This window comes from Lampetra fluviatilis, chromosome 33 (assembly GCF_964198595.1).
Source record: "Lampetra fluviatilis chromosome 33, kcLamFluv1.1, whole genome shotgun sequence".
NCBI classification, from domain to species: domain Eukaryota; kingdom Metazoa; phylum Chordata; class Hyperoartia; order Petromyzontiformes; family Petromyzontidae; genus Lampetra; species Lampetra fluviatilis.
This window is the reverse complement of record NC_136307.1, coordinates 11,598,811-11,618,118: the sequence shown is the minus strand read 5'-3', so window position 1 is coordinate 11,618,118 and position 19,308 is coordinate 11,598,811. Positions and strand designations below refer to the sequence as shown.

General features: G+C 55.6%; 1 protein-coding gene across 3 annotated transcripts; it reads right to left on the bottom strand.

The window, feature by feature from the left end:
- Nucleotides 1-518: 518 nt before the first annotated feature.
- LOC144944071 (WD repeat-containing protein 26-like) lies at nucleotides 519-18,627 on the bottom strand. 3 transcript variants are annotated; one of them, XM_078872125.1, is made up of 14 exons: nucleotides 18,529-18,627; nucleotides 16,557-17,049; nucleotides 15,098-15,197; nucleotides 14,233-14,289; nucleotides 13,356-13,492; nucleotides 12,970-13,067; nucleotides 10,596-10,752; nucleotides 8,906-9,044; nucleotides 8,031-8,171; nucleotides 6,953-7,072; nucleotides 6,094-6,239; nucleotides 4,612-4,690; nucleotides 2,748-2,877; nucleotides 519-2,031 (listed from the first exon to the last, which is right to left on the bottom strand). In XM_078872125.1, exons 2-14 carry the CDS (start codon nucleotides 16,727-16,729, stop codon nucleotides 1,685-1,687), a joined length of 1,824 nt encoding a protein of 607 aa, XP_078728251.1. In that variant the 5' UTR covers nucleotides 16,730-17,049; nucleotides 18,529-18,627; the 3' UTR covers nucleotides 519-1,684. The 3 variants fall into 3 exon arrangements, with proteins under 3 accessions (XP_078728251.1, XP_078728253.1, XP_078728250.1); XM_078872127.1 differs by lacking the exon at nucleotides 18,529-18,627 and adding an exon at nucleotides 17,280-17,295; XM_078872124.1 differs by lacking the exon at nucleotides 18,529-18,627 and having other exon boundaries at nucleotides 16,557-17,386.
- Between the last annotated feature and the right edge of the window lie 681 nt (nucleotides 18,628-19,308).

Here is a 19,308-nt window from a genome sequence, read left to right as displayed (position 1 = left end):
GTGCTCAAGGCAACGGTCTGAGCGGAGATGAGATCCAAAAATAGAGTACTCTTACTTCTCATTTGTTGCATTTGCTCATTTGTTATTCAATTCTTACATTGCCACTCTTAAGGATCAGGCTGTGTAAACATAAACCTATATATCCACCACTGAACAGGACGATCCTTCTCCAATACTGCAAACACTGAACGCTCTACAGACACCCGACGACCCGGTCTGTTTTTGGTTTGTATTGCCTAGGTGAGAGTTTCAAGTGTGCACCACGGGATGACGCGTCAACGTAAGAATGCCTCGACAGATCCTCCGGAGTCCGCGCGTCGTTCTCTCGCCCATACCTCCCGAACCGGAGGCTACGCAGCCTCCACACAGCCCCCCCCCCACACACAGCCTCCACACAGCCCCCCCCCCCCACACACAGCCTCCACACAGCCCCCCCCCCACACACAGCCTCCACACAGCCCCTCCCCCCACAGCCTCCACACAGCCCCCACCCACAGCCTCCACACAGCCCCCCCCCCACGTAATCCAGACACAATAGACGACAGAAAAACAGCACATGTTGCGACCGTGAAACGCCGAGGAAGCAATGACAGCGAATCCCAGCGGAAGCTGAAAGGGATTCTGGGTGACGCACAGGTTCCTAGCAACGACGCCTTCCAGCCGTCTTCATACGACGACCGCGTTGGCGCCTTCCTCTCCCGGTGGACGCACTCCGGGGGGAGATTCCACGAACTCGCGTGTGGTACCGCCGTCCCCAAGCCCCCCGCCTGAGCACTGTATGGAGTGGGCGCGAGGATCCTGCCCGCTTGCCTGCGCCGCGAGGGCACTCTGCGCGATTGTCACAGCGGGCCTCTTAAAGATGTCAATGCGCGGCGCTCGCGTCAACGCGTCGTAGGGGACGCGGGGAGGGGCATCTGGAGTCTGCTCCAAGTTCGTGCAACGGGCGAGGAGGATGAAGCAGATACGTGCGCACACACAATGGGCAAAAACATTCGCACATCGAAGACTTGACCATCGTGTCCGGTCGTTCGCTGATGGAGCATGTGTCGAAAAAAAACGTGGAGCCCCCCCCCCCCCCCACAAATAAAGGTGGTGCGCAAGGGGGACGGGGGTGACCTGCGGCCAGTGCAAATCAGGTTTTGGGTGGAGGATGGGTGCTTTTGGTAAAAAAAAACGCCGTATGGGGTGTGGGGGCACACGCTGCAGGGGGTACACTCACAAACTGCACTCATTCAGGTAGAGGGTCCCACCCACTGTAGCGGTCGGGTGGGGGGGGGTGTGAGGGACGCCGCAGGCGGAGCCCGTTGGAGACGCGCAGCTAACGACCACGTGCCGAGAAGGCCCCCGTGGCGGCGCAAGACCGGGGGGAGCGGTAGGGGAGCGGGCCCCACGGGGCTCCTCGGACACAAACACCCGTCGCACAGACAGCCGAACGCTCGGGGGCACACGGACCGCGTCCGAGATGAGGCCGGACACGGCACCGACGTCAGATGGAAGGATGGGCGCGAGCGTTTCTCGCCGGGGGTCGGGATCCCAGGAGTGACGGCGCAGGGAAAACAGCGCCAACGATGGGAACCCAGGCGTCGGTGGTTACGGAAGTTCTGGTTAGGGATGCCCTCGTGCGGAGCGAGCCATCACGTGCCCCGCAACGCAGAGGCCTAATGCAGCAGGGATGGTCGCGCGCTCACAGTTGCGCCTGTTGCTCCGTCGGCTGCGTCGGCTGCTGCGTCGGCTGCTGCGTCGGCTGCTGCGTCGGCTGCTGCGTCGGCTGCTGCGTCGACTGCTGCGTCGACTGCTGCGTCGACTGCTGCGTCGACTGCTGCGCCTGGGCCCGCGGGCACCGCGCGTGGGGGTCCCCATCGGGCAGGGCGGGCGCGGGGCCCCAGATGCGCACGGTGCCGTCGTCGGAGGCGCTGGCTAGCATGGAGGGCACTCGCGGATTCCAGCTGACGCAGCTGACTGCGCGCGTGTGCCCCGCCAGCACCGCCACCGGCTGCTCCTGCTTGCGGTGCCACACGTACACCTTGTGGTCTGTGCGCACGTACAAAGACAAAGATCCCCCCCACCCCATATAGGCGTCGGGGCAAGTGCTGTTGGGGAGCAGCACCCGTGAAGGCTGCAACGGCACACGAGGCGGTGTGGCCAGCACCACGCCCAGCCACCTTGGTGTCCCCAGCGTTGACGTTTACACAGTACCAGGTATTCATTTAAGGATGAGTCAAACGTGGGTACGTTCACGATAAGGTTCAGTTATTCAGCACTTATATTAGACATGAGCGAAAATCGAATTCGGGGCATCTGGGATAACCATTACGTGCCACCGCTACCCACAATATCAGCAAAGACAAAGATCCCCCATCTAGCCTTAACAGACTGTTGGGGCAAGAGCTGTGAGCACCAATGAAGGCTGGCATGGCACACCAGGGGGTGGGTGGTCAACACCACGCCGGGCCACCTTTATCTCCCTAGTAGTGATGTTTACACACTGCACCAGGTGCTCATTTGAGGCTGAAATGACCTAAGAGCGGCCCAGGGCCGGTTCAAATAATCACTGATCTAGCCGCGAGCGGGAGTCGAACTCGGGTCGCCAGGTTCGTAGTGCAACGAGCTAACCGCTACCCCACCGCTCCCCACAATGTCAGTACACGCGAGCACACTCACCCCCCCGGCCCCTGGGGGGGGAGGGTGGGAGAGGGGAGGGGCAATGACCCCCCCCCCCACCGTGTATCCACCATGCCGGGACCTGCCTTCACTGCCGCTCGCCACAAAGTCCTCGTTGGGGCCCCCAAAGCACGAGTGGATAGTGTAGAGGCCCTGTGTGATACCCTGGTACTTCCTGACGAGCGCGCGCTCATGAAGGTCCCACAGGTGCACGCCCTGCACACACGTACACGTACACGCGCGGGACACGCACGCAAGTGTATATGCACGAGCGTGTGTACCAGGGCACAAAGATCCCGCGCAATGCCTTCAACAGACTGTAGGGGCAAGTGCCATTAGCGAAGACCTATAAAAGACCGGCACAGCACACGATGGGGTGGGTGGGTGGCCAGCAATACTCCCGGCCAGGCCAGTAATACAGATTTTTACGCCCTGTACCAGGTATTCATTTTATAAGGCTGAGTCACCATAGGGGAGGCCCAGAACCGGTTCAGATATTCTTCAGATGTTAATAATAGTGTTAACTTGTCACGCGACTTGAAGGCGGGAGGGATCAGACAAGTCAGATGGCAGCTACACGATGAGCTGCCGCCAACAACTGCCGACGCTCTGCAGTCCTCTATATATAAAGATGTTTTCAGCCTGTGGGAGGACACCAGAGCGGACAGGCCGTGAGCAGGAATCGAACTAGAACCACTGCACTACCAGTACAGGCAGACCTCGCTTAGCGCAATCACGTGGACAGCTGATTTGTTATAGCGCTCTTTGTCCTGGAGAAAATTATTACCTAGAAAAATGTCATTAAAAAAATCTAGACAGCACTTACAAGTGAGAGCACGCAGCAGCGCCGACCGAGAAAACGTCACCTCGCCCCCATCGTCCGCTCAGCCAATGAGAGCGACGCACACACGCTCTCAGCCAACCAGAGCCCACCCCCCGCGATTCGATTATCCCCACAGGGTTTTAGACCGGGGGCAGGTCCTGGAGCTCTTCTCTGAGAATGATCTGAGCCTCGGAGCGTAGCGGCAGTGGTGGGGGAGCTGTAATTATATTAGTAAATATGATGTACTGTACTCAATGATGTAATTAAAATAAATTATTTGTATTTAGGAAATAATATTTACCATTTGTATATGAGCGCTATAATCAATACCTCAATGCAGCCCTCATATTTCTCATACGAATGGAATAACCTTGTCGGGAATGCGTCGCCATGAATACAAATGTATGAGTGCTTTTAGTGCTATTTCGTACAAACCCAAAAGATCCCTGTATATCCTTTAAGACTGTTGAGGCAAGTTCTGTTAGCGAGTCGCAACTATGAAGGCTGGCCCGGCTCATGAGGGGTTAGTGTGGCTAGGACCATGCACGGTCGCCTTTGTATCCCCAGTGCTGACATTTCACACATCAATCCAGGTACGCATTTTAAGGCTGAGTAAGCCTAGGAGACGCCTAGGAAAAGGTTCAGACTACCATTTATTGGCCGTGAGCGGGAGTCGATCTCGGGTTTCAGGGTTTGTAGCGCAGTGGGCTAACAACTACGCCACCGTTCCCCACATCGCAGTATAAACACGCACAACACAAGTACGCATTTCCTACTCGGGCACACTGCTGTGCGTCTTGTCTCGGCACGAAGTGAGAACCGGTTTCCCCCTTGCCTTCTGCATGCAGACTCGGCTCAGCCAGGCCACACAGCGTCATCGCGTGCAACAATCAGTGTTCCAAATCGTCCCTCCAGTCTACCCAGAGGGTAATCCTCCTCCTCTACAGCACCCATTCCAGTCTGCACCTGTCCTCTGCATTCACACTCTGGGCGGTGTCGGGTGCCCACTTCGAACGTCACTGGACAGCAACCTCTGTGGAAACGGGATGGAGGAGGAGGGGGGAGGATGGTGGGGAGGTGGAGGGGGGAGCGGTGAGGAGGGAAGATGACACCGCTGGCACGCTCACCTGTGTGGCCACGTTGATTAGTGCCAGCCGGTCATCCTTGGACACGCTGAAGGTCATGATGGGGTGGTCCTCCTGGATCCTGCGTGCACAGCAGACACAGCCTCCGTCGCGCACGTCTCCGGCGTCACCACGCCGGAGACGTGCGCTACACCCGCAGCGAGCATCCGCACCCGGTGGCACCGACCAAGTGCGCAGCCCCGTTCAGTCGCTTCCCGGCAGGGCCAGGGCCCTCCCTCCGTCACACAGTGGCGGTAATTTTGACCGCGATCCACCATGCCGCTCGGTGCGGGTTGGCGAAGGCGAGGAGAGCATGGATGCGGGAGTACGGTACAGTACAACGATGGGTTTTGCTGCCAGTGCTGCCCAGCAATGTAGGTCCTCGGGTGCCTGCGATAACCCTCTGCACGCACGGTGGTCACACGAGGGCCAAATCGCGCGGTCGTCTTGGAAACCACGTGTGACGAGTTCATGTGTTGCTGCTGCCCACGTGCCGTGGTCGGTTCAGTTGCGAGTTCACTCTGCCAGCGCCGTGGGACTTGGGTTACGTTTGTGTGCGAGGAGCGACGCCCATCCAGCAACGAATGACGATGGTGATGAATGAATGAGCCCATTCTTTCGTCAGATCTCACAAGCCACGCGGGATTCAGCCTGGACTGCAATAACCGCGGTGCAGAGATCATCATCCTCACAGTGGACTTTTAGCGAGCCATCGAACAAAGATGGTCACTGCACCTGCAGCCGTCTGGAATGCTCTTCCGATATATCAGGAAGCCAATGGAGCTATAAGCACTTTTAAATCTAAATTAAAAACTAATTTCTGTCGAACAGTTTTTAGGACAGCTGGGTACGTATGATGTGAAATAAATGCAACATACATCAAAGCCATTTTATTATTCTCGTATGGCCAATGAAGAGCAGCCACTAAAGCACAATTACAGATGCACATTCACACACAGAAAGTAGTTTTATCTCATGCACACACTTACACACTAACACAGACACCCTCACCACACAGCCATATACAAACACTGCCATAAACGCACACAAAGACCCCCCCCTCCCCCACCGTATAGCCTGAACAGACTTAGCTCCTATGAAGGCCAGCACGGCACACGAGGGGGTGGGTGGCCAACACCAAGCCCGGCCGCCTTTGTCTCCCGAGTGGTGATGTTTACACACCGCACCAGGTACTCATTTGAGGCTAAGTGGACCTAGGTTCAGATAATCGTCACTGGTATTGACCGTGAGCGGGAATCCAACTCAGGTCGCGGGGTTCGTAGCGCAGCGCTCCAGCCGCTACACTACCGCTCCCCACCCACATATCCACCCACCATCACAGACCAGAGACGGTTTCTAAGTTTCCACTTGTATACATTAGGACTCCGCATTGAGGCTACGAATGATGGCAATGGGGGTACCGAGAGGAGGGGGAGAGAGTGGGTGGTGGTGGTGGGACGGAGAGGCGGGGGGGGGGGTACCCACAAGGCCCGGTCCGTGACGTCCTCGAAGTTGTAGCTGCAGATGCGCTGGTGCGTGTCTGACGCCAGCACGGATTTCCCGTCGGCAGAGCACCAAACGCACTGGATGCGCACGCCCTGCCACGACTCCAGCACCGTCCCGTTCAGGTCCTGTCGTGCGCGGACAATCGAACAAATAACAACGATCGTCTTGTCAGGGTCGTTGTCACGATGAGGGTGTCTTTGTGATCGGGTGCCTGTCGCGCCGGGGCGAGTGCACGCCAATCGGCGACAATGCAACTATGCAGCTCGCAACGAGCGACTACGCAGGCCGCGACCACGTAGCCCGCGGACGAGCGACGACTCGAAGCGCATCGCGCTACGCGACAGCGCACACCGCCGACACTTACCACTGGCCTGGAAGGCCGTCGGCGGAAATCAAACTTCATCTCTCCGTCAAGGCACAAAGTGCTCCTCTTCCATGCTACTACACCAAGGGTATACATACGCGCTTATTCTAGTACACGACATATAGGTCCGCATTATCGACGTTTGCGTAACATATATATGCGCGCGACAGAAGGATATGTTATGTTTGCTTGATACATACAGGCTATACGTACGCAATGCACGCACAGAATATAAACATAGGATGTAAGTTCACGATACATGATATACGTACACAATATATGTACAGGGTATATGATATATGTACAGGGTATATGATATATATGCCACCGCACCAGCAGGGCTGGAATACCTACACTCGCACCGGTATAACTGAGCACGGAAAATCACAGATGCACACACACAGACTCGTGGACTCGCACACACAGACTCGCGCTCACCAACTCACAGACTCGCAAACGGACTCGTCGACTCACACACTGGTAGAACTGTCCACGCTGGCCGCCTGTGCAGAAGCGACGGCTGTCCGGGAACCAGGAGGCGCACACGAGGCTGTCATCGTGCGACTGCGACATCTTCACACGCAGCACCCCGGTCTGCAACGTCCACAGCACAACCACATCACCACTCATCATCACAACACAACCACACCACCACTCATCACCACAACCACATCACCACTCACCACCACCACACAACCACACCACCACTCATCACAACCACATCACCACTCACCACCACCACACAACCACACCACCACTCACCACCACATCATCACACACAGCAGCACAACTGCATCACCACTCACCACCACAACACAACCACACCACCCCTCATCACTACCGCACAACCACATCACCACTCACCACCACTCATCACTACATCACCCCCGCACAACCACATCACCACCACAACACAATCACACCACCCCTCATCACCACCGCACAACCACATCACCACTCACCACATCACCACTCACCACCACAACACAACCACACCACCGCTCACCACCACAACACAATCACACCACCACTCACCACAACACAACCACACCACCACCTACCACCGCTGCACAACCACATCATCACTCACCACCACCGCACAACCACAACACCACTCACAACCACAACCACAACACCACTCATCACCACCACAACACAACCACATCACCACTCATCACCACAACCACACCACCACTGCACAACCACATCACTACAACACAACCACACCACCACTCATCACCACTCCACAACCACACCACCACCCATCACTACAACACAACCACACCACCACAACCGCATCACCACTCACCACCACAACACAACCACACCACCACAACCGCATCACCACCACAACACAACCACACCACCACTCATCACCACCACAACACAACCACACCACCACAACCGCATCACCACTCATCACCACCACAACACAACCACACCACCACTCATCACCACCACAACACAACCACACCACCACTCACCACCACAACACAACCACATCATCACACACAGCAGCACAACTGCACCACCACTCATCACGCACACACACCTGTGTGTTCCACAGCCATAGCTCGGAGCAGTCATCGGGCCCGCAGGCGATGAGGTGCGTGTCGTCCGGGCTCCATGCGAGGTAGGAGACTCCGTACGTGTGTCCCTCCAGTGTGTGCGCCACCTTGAGCTGATGGCTCTCCTGCCACGCGCACACGTGCCCGCTCAGCGCCGGTGGCGCGCAGGGGGAGACTAAACTAAACTATAAACTACTTTTTTATTTGACCAGGTAAGGCCCACTGAGCTGTAAAGCCCCATCTTATTTCAACTGACGAAAAGACAAATAGGGGGGAACTCGGCTCTTTCAACTCGCCGAGTTCTGGCCGTTCACCCCGATTCTGTTAATTTCCGGCTGTCCATACACGGTCCATTGGGATCTATGATAGGAATTCGCCTTCCTAAATTATATTAGTATTTTGATTATTGAGTGAGTCGAAACTAAACACTAAACCATTTTTATTTTACCCGGCAAGGCCCACCGAGCTGTATACCTCTTTTTCAGAACCGACCTGGCCACAAACGATAGCTGAACAAAGTGGCTTATCATCATGTGGACATTTGTTGTAGGCAAATACTCTTAAACACAAGTTGATTCTAAATGTGGAGGGAAAAACTGGACCCGTACAAAAACCCACATGACCACGGGGAGAGAGAGACACACAAAACCCCAACTATACAGGCGTCAGGGTCGGGATTGAACCCACGACCTCCTGTAAACCAGGCGAGGTAGTTAACAAGACGCCCGCGACCCGCACGCCATACTGCGCCACGTTCAGGAAACTGTTCCTATGTGTCAACCCCGCAAACGCGGAGCCAGCCGATCGCTTACTCAGCGCAACAAGTGGGGGGAGGGGCAGACTGAGAACTGGCCCCCACCTGCTCCACCAGCCAGATGATGACGGTGGAGTCCTTGGAGCCCGTGGCGAGCCGCGTGCCGTCGTTGGAGAACTTGCAGAACCACACCTCGTTGCAGTGCTCCGTGAGCACCTGGCGCGTGTGGCTCGGGAAGTTCTTCCTGCGGGAAGGAACGCGCACCGGGGTGGCGGCGGGGGAAGACACGCGGCCGCGGGGTCAATGGTGCTCAAGGATGGGGGGCGGGGAGTGGGAGGGGGGGGGTGTAGGACGACAACCCGAGTAAGATCACAACCGGGGTCTTCAACAAAATAAAAAAAAGACTGCCTACTCTACCTGGCTCATCTATACGTGACTTCTTGACGGCCAAAGTGACTGTCAAAGAGAACGCAGAGAGAGCGAGACGAAGACCCTGAGTTGGGGCCTGGGTGAGGGTCACGGTGCACGGGTCGGACTCTTGTGAAACACTGCTGGTTGGACAGGTGGAGAGGGCGAGAAGGTCTCTGGGTGATCTTCTCGGCGTGTGTTTGATTCGTACGCGTTGCTCCCAACGGATCCACGCTGCTTCTGCTGCAGCCCCGAGAGGTGCTAGTGGCTGCAGCAAGGTTGCGAGATCAAACCCGTGTTTGGGGTTTACGCCGCCATCGTCGCACCCTCCGGGGTTGATAAAATGAGCACCACATTTGGTATCAACGGTGGTTGTCCTATGGGGTAGACTAACCCCCACCAAAGGAATTTGAAATTTGCACCTCTGGCTAAGGGCAATAAACAGGAAATGAGCACCAATGCCTCAATGCTCTGACTTCGACAACCCCACAAAGGCAGTGTGCCCCGATGTGTCCCACGGCGCGGTGTGTCCCACAGTGTGGTGTGTCCCGCAGTGTGGTGTGTCCCGCAGTGTGGTGTGTCCCGCAGTGTGGTGTGTCCCGCAGTGTGGTGTGTCCCGCAGTGTGGTGTGTCCCGCTGTGTGGTGTGTCCCACTGTGTGGTGTGTCCCGCGGTGTGGTGTGTCCCACTGTGTGGTGTGTCCCACTGTGTGGTGTGTCCCGCTGTGTGGTGTGTCCCGCTGTGTGGTGTGTCCCGCTGTGTGGTGTGTCCCGCTGTGTGGTGTGTCCCGCTGTGTGGTGTGTCCCGCTGTGTGGTGTGTCCCGCTGTGTGGTGTGTCCCGCTGTGTGGTGTGTCCCGCAGTGTGGTGTGTCCCACAGTGTGGTGTGTCCCGCAGTGTGGTGTGTCCCGCAGTGTGGTGTGTCCCGCAGTGTGGTGTGTCCCGCAGTGTGGTGTGTCCCGCAGTGTGGTGTGTCCCACAGTGTGGTGTGTCCCACAGTGTGGTGTGTCCCACAGTGTGGTGTGTCCCACAGTGTGGTGTGTCCCACAGTGTGGTGTGTCCCACAGTGTGGTGTGTCCCACAGTGTGGTGTGTCCCACGGTGTGGTGTGTCCCACGGTGTGGTGTGTCCCACAGTGTGGTGTGTCCCGCGGTGTGGTGTGTCCCGCAGTGTGGTGTGTCCCGCAGTGTGGTGTGTCCCGCAGTGTGGTGTGTCCCACTGTGTGGTGTGTCCCACAGTGTGGTGTGTCCCACGGTGTGGTGTGTCCCACAGTGTGGTGTGTCCCACAGTGTGGTGTGTCCCACAGTGTGGTGTGTCCCGCTGTGTGGTGTGTCCCACTGTGTGGTGTGTCCCGCTGTGTGGTGCGTCCCGCAGTGTACCCCGCAGCGCACCGGCTGCAGTAGTGGTCGTGCAGCAGGCAGGCGTCCGGCAGATCCAGCTGCAGGCGCGAGTTATGGTAGAGGCAGCGCTGCTGCTGCAGTTCCACCGCCTGCTGCAGCAGCGTGTGCAGGCGGCGCGGGGGCAGCATCACCGACGGCGGCAGGAATGCTGCGCTCGCCGCGCCCACCGGGAACAAGCGCACGCACACAGGTCAGCGCCCGTGGACACCATGGGGTGAACGGTGGTGGAACAGGAGGTAGTGGAGCAGCCCTGCTCGTGCCACAGCCCTGCTCGTGCCACTGCTGGTGGAAATGGTCTCCAGATACCCGCCAGAGCCGCGGTTCCCTAACCCGGCTGGACCGGCGCACCACTGCCAACCCTCGATGCAATGTGCGCACCACCCTGCACCAATAGCAGCTAGATCATACTCTTTGTTAGAGCAAAAAGTTTTGCTGGCTGCCTGGCAGGCTGATGAGTGGGCGGGCAAGTGCGCGGTGGTGACATCACCCGCATGCCACAGCGTTGAGTAGGGTTCGTGCGCGCTGTCACGGCTCCCCCCTGCACACCCACCTTCCACCCGGCCGTCTATCGTGCGCACATGCGTGTGCCGTGCTGGCCAAGCTCAACAGGACTCTTAATCGTAGTTAAATTCCTCATCTGCTACTGCTGCTCCGCTGGCAGTGGTGCATAAGCACAAATAACAACAAAAATGCAATAATAAAAACACTGGAGCCTTAAAAAGAAAATCATATACAATTGCCGACAGTTTGGGCAATGGCTCTACATCATAGTGCATAAACCATCCTCTACAGTTCTTTGAAGATAGATTGCGTAAATATAAATGTGTGGTTAAACTGTTAATGTAGTCATATAATGTCATCTACTGTATGACTACATTAACCCACCCCCCCATAGTCTTCACACCTGAGAGGCTCAAGTGATGACATCACCTTTACTTCCCTGTTTAAGACCGAAACAGGAAGACTTCTTTACAATTCTGGCTATGGCCTGATGAGGGCGGTTGTTGTAATCACCAGCGAAACGTCACGCTACTCGAATTGTAAATGCTGTGGGTTTACTCTCCAACACACCGGTGTGCTGAACTCGCAACTAATTGGCACGTTTTCTTTACGTGACAAACTTTACTAAGTGGCTGTGTCGGGTGGTGGCGGGCTTAACGACACATTTATATGTTTCTTTCGGTTAAGTCACGTCTAAAGATAAAATAATAAATTAAATTAAATAATAGAATACGACGTTTCGATTGCAACACAAGCAATCATCATCAGGTATAATGAAATAGCGACATAAAATCTAACCAGAAAACTATAGACAGACATATTAGCAGACAGATATCACCAAGATACATAGCGAGAGCAACACAGGTAACAGAGAGGGGTGATCGTCTCTGTGGGGTGGCCTTAAATAGACAGATGGGGGGGGCGGAGGCAGAGAGAGGGAGGAGGGTTAGAGAAAAAATTAGCATATCAATGAGTGGTCAACAGACGTGGTGCTGCGAATGCGATGGCACGGCAAGCAAGCCTGAAAATCAGGAGAAGGACACACTAAAATTAAATAACCTAGTAAAATATCGAAATGTAATGTAATACAACACAGAGGGTCGGTCAACACACAATTAACGCATAGCCTGGTTGATTACGTATTTCAAAGATTGCTAAGTTAGAATTTAAGTGTGAACAATCTAAAGAGAGGACACAGGCAGATAAAACAAGTCGCCAGAGAGAGAGAAAAAAGATAAGCTTAAAACTTCCCCGTAGAAGTGGTTCAATCTTAATTTTAGAACTTTCGTGACTGCAGGAATTATTATTTGTTTCTTTCGGTTAAGTCACGTCTAAAGATAAAATAATAAATTAAATTAAATAATAGAATACAGTATTCTATTATTTAATTTAATTGATATAATAGAATACAGTATTCTATTATTTAATTTAATTTATTATTTTATCTTTAGATGTGACTTAACCGAAAGAAACAAATAATAATTCCTGCAGTCACGAAAGTTCTAAAATTAAGATTGACACATTTATATTTACGTGATCTAACCCAAAAAACCTTTGTGCTATGGAAACTATTGGTCGCGAAAGCCTCCTACGTGTTAAAACTTCTACAGCTCTACTCTCATGGCCTTGCGGGGCGCGCCAGTGGTCCGCAGACTGCACGTTGAGAATCACCGCTATACAGACGGTCATTTGGCCTACTCTTCCACGCTGGACAGAGCGGTGGGGAGTACCCACATTTCACCCTACCATACCGGACCTGCCGATCAACTGTGGGAGACTTTTGTGAGAAAAGGTGGTGGAGGAGGGCGAGAAGGTGGGGTCCCATGTGAGAGGGGACGCTGGGCGAGAGAGTGACAGGCCTCACCCTGCAGTTTCTCCAGGAGCCGGCATCTGGAGGTCGGGCCCTTGCCGTCCCAGGAGGCCTTGTCCCTCAGCTCCTCGGCGGTGCTGCACATCAGGTACCTGGGGAGTGGCACAGGTATCCAATCGACACTCAGCGGCGTCCACCATGGCTGCGCTGCTCCAGGTGGACAACGGTAATGGCCACGTCACCCCGACACAGCACTATCAGCGTGAACAAAGTCACCGCATGAATAGCGTGCGCGGCGTCGCTCAGTGTGTGTGTGCGTGGTCATAGGGTGTGTGTGCAGTGTCACTTGGTGCTTGTGCGCGTGCGCTGTCCCTTGGTGTGTGCTGTGTCACTCGGTCTAAGTGCGGTGTCCCCTGGCAAGGCGTGCGGTGCCCACCCACCCGCTAAGCTCGTGGATTCTCTCCGTGTTGTGCTTGAGTGGCGTGAGGTCCTGGCGTAGCACGGTGAGTGCTTCCAGGAGTTTCCCGTCCTCCAGGTGCTCCAGGTACTTCTGCTCAAGCAGCAGGAACTTCATGTGCTGAGGGCATGGGACCCACGGGGGGCAGCATCGAGGACGGCAGCCGGAAGAGCAGTGGGGGCAGCATTAGGGCACCGAGTTACGAACACAACCACGCGTCTCACCGGACACGGCATTACGTCACCCCAACACTCCACTGGCTCCCAAGCCAACCCAGTATCAATTTCAAGATCGCACACTCACCATCTCAAACATCCTGTGGACCCACTCCTGCCAAACACGTCCTACGTATCTCACTCTACTCCCCTCCACACACTCTTCCCTCTCCGCTCTACCCTCACTCTACTCCCCATCCACAGTCTCCTACCTCTCCCCTCTCATCTCACTCTACTCACTTCCATGCACTCTCCTACCTCTCCCCTCTATTTTCACTCTACTCCCCTTCACACTCTCCTACCTCTCCCCTCTGATTTCACTCTACTCACCCCTCCACACACTCTCTGACCTCTCACTTCATTCTATTCCCCTCCACGCACTCTCCTACCTCTCCCCTCTCATCTCACCCTACTTTCTCCATGCGCGCTCCATTGCAGTAACCAATGTTTTACATCTTAGCCCCCAGTAAACCTTCACTCAGTGTGACGCCGCTCATTCTCCTCTGCTGCCCCCATCGTCTGTCTGGAACGTCCTCTCCCTGGTTTACATGCTGCCAACTCGCTACCCCTATTCAAGGCCAAACCCAAGTCCTCAGATGTGGTTGCATTTACCCCCTGTACAAGTCCAAGGAGTCTCCTGCTTACCACAACTCCGTTTGGTGAATTCATCAGCAGCTTCAACTCACCGAGGTCCTTCTCAGCCTAAAACAAAACACAGCAACAATAACAGCCGCTATTCACCACGAATTGGCGGTGACATCACCATCGTGCTTGTGCTAGCCTAGGGGCAATTTGAAGCTATCACGTGAAGTGTGGAAGGCTTGCTGCTGGCAGGAGACCACGGGACAACCCCAGGTTGTTATGGGTTGACTGACTTGAGTTGACTGGCAGATGCACCACCTGTGCTCCTCACTGTGCCATATTGCTGCGTTTTAAATGCTCTGCACCCCACTGGTTGTGAGCTTCACTCCTCTGCCCTCCGCTGGAGTTGGATGGAAACTGCCTCCAACTGCCCTGTAGTATTCTTCACAAACCTCATCCAGACGCCGATTTTGACACTGCTGGCAGCAGTCATCGGCAAGTTCACTCAGCTCCACATCCTACTGGACGATATCAGTCCATATTTTGTCTAGACCATACTGTGCCAGTTTAACACCCTCTATCCAGCCAAACAGAAGCTGCTTGGCCATGCAGTGGTTGGGCAATGGGTTACATGAAACAGACAATGCAGCCTTGGCTCCTGTGGGAGCACACTTACGGAACTTTTGTTCAAATTTGCGAGCTCCTCTCACAATCCAGTTTGGTGTGTGGTGGTGTGATGCCCGTGCGGTGCAGTGTCCGTGCCGTGTGCCTGTGTGATGCGGTGTCCATGCGGTGCGGTGTGTCCATACGGTGCGGTGCCGGTGCGGTGCTCATGCGGTGCGGTCCCCGTGCGGTGTGCCCATGTGCCTGTTGGGTGCACCGTGTCTCGCGAGCGAGCGTGCTGGTTGTGCAATTTGGCAGTCCGTGCCTTTTCCCACTCCCCGTCCATCGCGTGGCTCCGGAACCTGGATGCAGCCGGGTGCTCCAGTCGACAGCCAGACTCCTCCACGAGCCTCTGCACCGTTTGTCTGTGGGGGGAGGGGGGTGGGCAACCATGGCACGTGCAGCGTCAGCCCCCTCCCCTGCCGGGCGGTAGGGACTACGCACGTGGCCTGTAATCCATCATGGAGGAGGCGATGTGTGCGAGCAGAGGTGCTACAGCCTGGCTCGCCAGAAGGTGCTCCGATATCCTTCCACAAGCGAACACTCATCATCAACTGGCCGATACCACCTTCATATACAGAGGACTGCAGAGCTTTAGGGTGAATTTGGTGGTGGCTGCTGCTGCCTTCCCACTTGTATGGTTCCTCGTGCTCTCTTTGAGTGAACGAATACGGAGCGGTGGCTGCGTGTTACAAATTTAAATCATTACGGGTGGCCACTGCAGGAGCCTCTCCCAGGATCTCTCCACCTGCCAAGGACATTAAGTTTGCGAATTCCCCATGGTGGGGGGAGGTGGGGGGTGAAGCTATGTTGAAGTTGGTGGCCACGTGGCTAGAGAGACCCACGTCAAGGAGCAAGGGGCCTACGGGGTCATGATATGAATTCAGGGGCTCAAGTCTATATATGGATCTTAATGCGTTCAAGGCTGATCTGGTGGCAGTGGTTGGTTTGTGATGCACAATTGCAAGGCCATGAGTTCAAATCCTTGTCAGGGGCTGACTCAGCCCTTCGTCAACATCACCAGCCACCATCAATCCACTGCTGGTTTAGGGACATCAAAAGGCCACGTCCCTCTCATGGTCCTGCGATGTAACAATTCGACATACCCCCCAGAGCGCAGCCTGAAACCCATCCGTGCAGGGTGGATGAAATAAGCACCGTATTGTTGCAATTCAATTGTGGCTCTCTTATGTACGTCCACCTTCGGCTCACTCTTGGCTGAGGACAAGGAGAGTTGGCGATGCCACGCTCGTTATGGTCGATCAGCAACGTGAGTGTTTAACTTGAGCTGTCCACAAGTGTGCGTGGAAGGGAGGCTATTACACCGCCCCCCATCTTCCTATTCCACGCGGCCCTTCCGAGCCTATGGGGGAGCCCAGCAGGTTAAACATTCATTGGACTGCGCACGCAGCGGAATTCACGAGCACACACACCACACACAGCTCCAGAAAGGCCGTTCACAATATGGTGACCTGCTTTGGCAGTAGCCCTGCTCCTCGTGTGCGAACGTGCCCGCTACCCGAAATGTAATCTACGCAGTCACCGTCCATGGTCCTACCCACTGCCAGACGAAGCCCCCCCCCCCCATTGTCACGACAATCACACCGCGAGACGCCGCTTCTCCACTGCTGGATTCCGCTGACCAGGGCAGCATCCCACCCCCCGCTCGCCCCATCACTTGGCGGTCGCGAACCCTGGGGGAGTGGGGGGAGCCTTGGACTCACGTGAGGCCGAGCCCCTGCAGGTGCTGCCCGACCAGACGGATCACGTCCTCGTCCGTGCGGCTCATCCTGCGTGGCCGCGGTCTCCTCGGGGCCCCCTCCCCCGGGGGGTGCCCGGGGCCCAACGCGCCCTTGACGGCCCCCGGCTGCAGGGCCGAGGGACAGGGGCCCTGCATGGCCCCTGCCGCCGCCGCCGCCTCTCGCCTGCGCCGCTTGCGGGGCGGAGCGCCGCTCCTCGCTCCTCCGTCCTCCGAGTCCGAAGACGAGGCCAGAGTGGAGCCTCGCCCGCCCGGGGCGGCGGGGAGGAGGAGGTGGAGGGGGGGAGGATCAGGGCCAGACCCGGCCCAGGATGAGCCTCAGAACGCGAGCCAGCTCGGGACGAGATCGAGACTCGAGCCAGCCCAGAGCCGCCACTAAAACACAACCAGACCTGGACCCGTGCCAGTCCAGAGCCGGGCCCAGACCGAGACCCAGAGCCAGCAGACGAGTCCCAGAGCTGGGCCAGACACAGGGAAGAGTCGCCGAGTGGAACCAGGTTCCAGATTCAGAAGCGCACCTAGGCCAGAAGCGGGTGGGGGGAGTGCGAAGCCACCGAGAACCAACAGCCCAGACCGAACCAAACGCGACCCGGATCGTAAAAGACCGATAACCAAGTCTCGTTGAGTCGAACCCAGAGCCGAACCCAGAGCCGAACCCAACAGCGAACACAGCGCTAGACCCGGTCACCGAGCCTCTGAGCCAGACCCGGACCAGAAAGGATCCAAGGAGACCCGGACCCAAAGAAAGCCGAGAGAGTTCCACCCGGAGCGGAGCTGGCGGGACCCGCGCGCGCCGCCCCCCCTGAAACCCCCCCCCCACCCACCACACACTCCGCGGCTCGCTTCATATTCTCTAGTGCGCACGCGCGGTCGCCTCGCGCAATCGCCGCTCGCCATTGGTTTAGACGTCTGCACGCGGGATCACGTGACAAACAGAGCCAATGAGCGAAGGGTGAGGGAGGAGGGGCGGGGGGGGTGCCACTATCCGTGCTGGGGAATGTAAAGCGGTGGTGTGAGGTCACGTGACGATGCTCGCGTGCTTCCCACGTGTGCGGGGCGAGCCGCCCCCTGGGACTCGAGGCGACACTGCTGATGAGACGCTGAGAGTCGAACCCAGCCCTCGCCTATCACAACTGGCGGCTCAGCATTGGTCCAATGAAGGGCGACACTGCTGATGAAACACTGAACGTGAAAGCCAGTCCTCGCCTATTATATCTGGAAATTCACCGACATTGGTTCAATGAAGTCTGACACTGCTGATGAGACATTGAATGTCAAAACTTTCCCAAAATCTGATCGTGGTGAATCAATGGTGCTGAAACAATGCACTCTTGAAATGGCCGTGTGGCTGATGTGGTGTGTCAAAACATACTCTCCGCAATTGTCTGTCCCCCAGGGTGGTGCAGCAGTGCTCACCGGAGGTTCCCCGCGCTCCTCAGCCGCTCGCAATATCTGGGAAATCCACCTCCCTCCCACTCGCCCAACCATTCAGGATGTGCCCTCGGTAAAGGTTCGCGTTGATTACATGTAGCTACTACATGTGTAGCTACACATGTAGTAGCTACGGGCCCCGCACTTTCAAGGGCCCCGCGCTAAATGCTATCAAGCTATCAACTCCGGTTCAGTGATTCTGCACTTGCTCTATTACTATAGTACTATACCGCCTTCAACTTTTATGAACGACTGGGTGTTTAAGGTTAGCGATTTGTCGTATTATCTGCCTGTATAGCAAATGAAAAATACAATTTCTTGACTGTGCAAGTAAAAAAATGTGTGTTTTTATTTATTTATTTAGGGCCCCTTGAAAACATATACTTCGGTCCACGCGTGTCCCCAGTGTGTCGCGTGCACGCGCCTGGACGCGGTGTGTGTTACTACTACTACACGTGTGTGTGTGTGTGCGTGAGCGCTGTGCATGTGTTGTGTGTAGTACGTACGCGTGTTATATCTAGACACAGCAGAGTGGTTCTCAAAGTGTGGTCCCAGCACCACTGGCGGGTCCGCGACCGTCCTCAAAGTGGGGGCTGTGATGGGAATGCAGCTTGACCCGCACAGTGATTGCCTGGCGGCCCTTTGGTTGGCGTAGACCCAAGGCCGGCGTCGTTGTTGTCTCCTGCATTGGCATCAGCTGCCCCGCACATGCAGCTGCTGGTGCTGCTGAGACACTTGGAATACGACCATCTCCAACCTTTATAAAGAGTTTGCCTTTTAGAGGCTAACCCCCCTTTTCCTGATGACGACCGCGTGTGTTGCGATCGAAATGTCGTGGCTTTTTGTTTTTAAATATATTTTTCCGGCTACAGTCTACATTATAGACTGTCAGTACACTCACCGATGTTAATAACCAGGCTACAGTCTATATTATAGACTGCCAGTACACTCACCCAGCTTAATAACCAGGCTACAGTCTACATTATAGACTACCAGTCCACTCGCCAAACGTAATAACCAGGCTACAGTCTACATTATAGACTGCTAGTCCACTCGCCAAACGTAATAACCAGGCTACAGTCTACATTATAGACTACCAGTCCACTCGCCAAACGTAATAACCAGGCTACAGTCTACATTATAGACTACCAGTCCACTCGCCAAACGTAATAACCAGGCTACAGTCTACATTATAGACTACCAGTCCACTCGCCAAACGTAACAACCAGGCTACAGTCTACATTATAGACTACCAGTCCACTCGCCAAACGTAATAACCAGGCTAC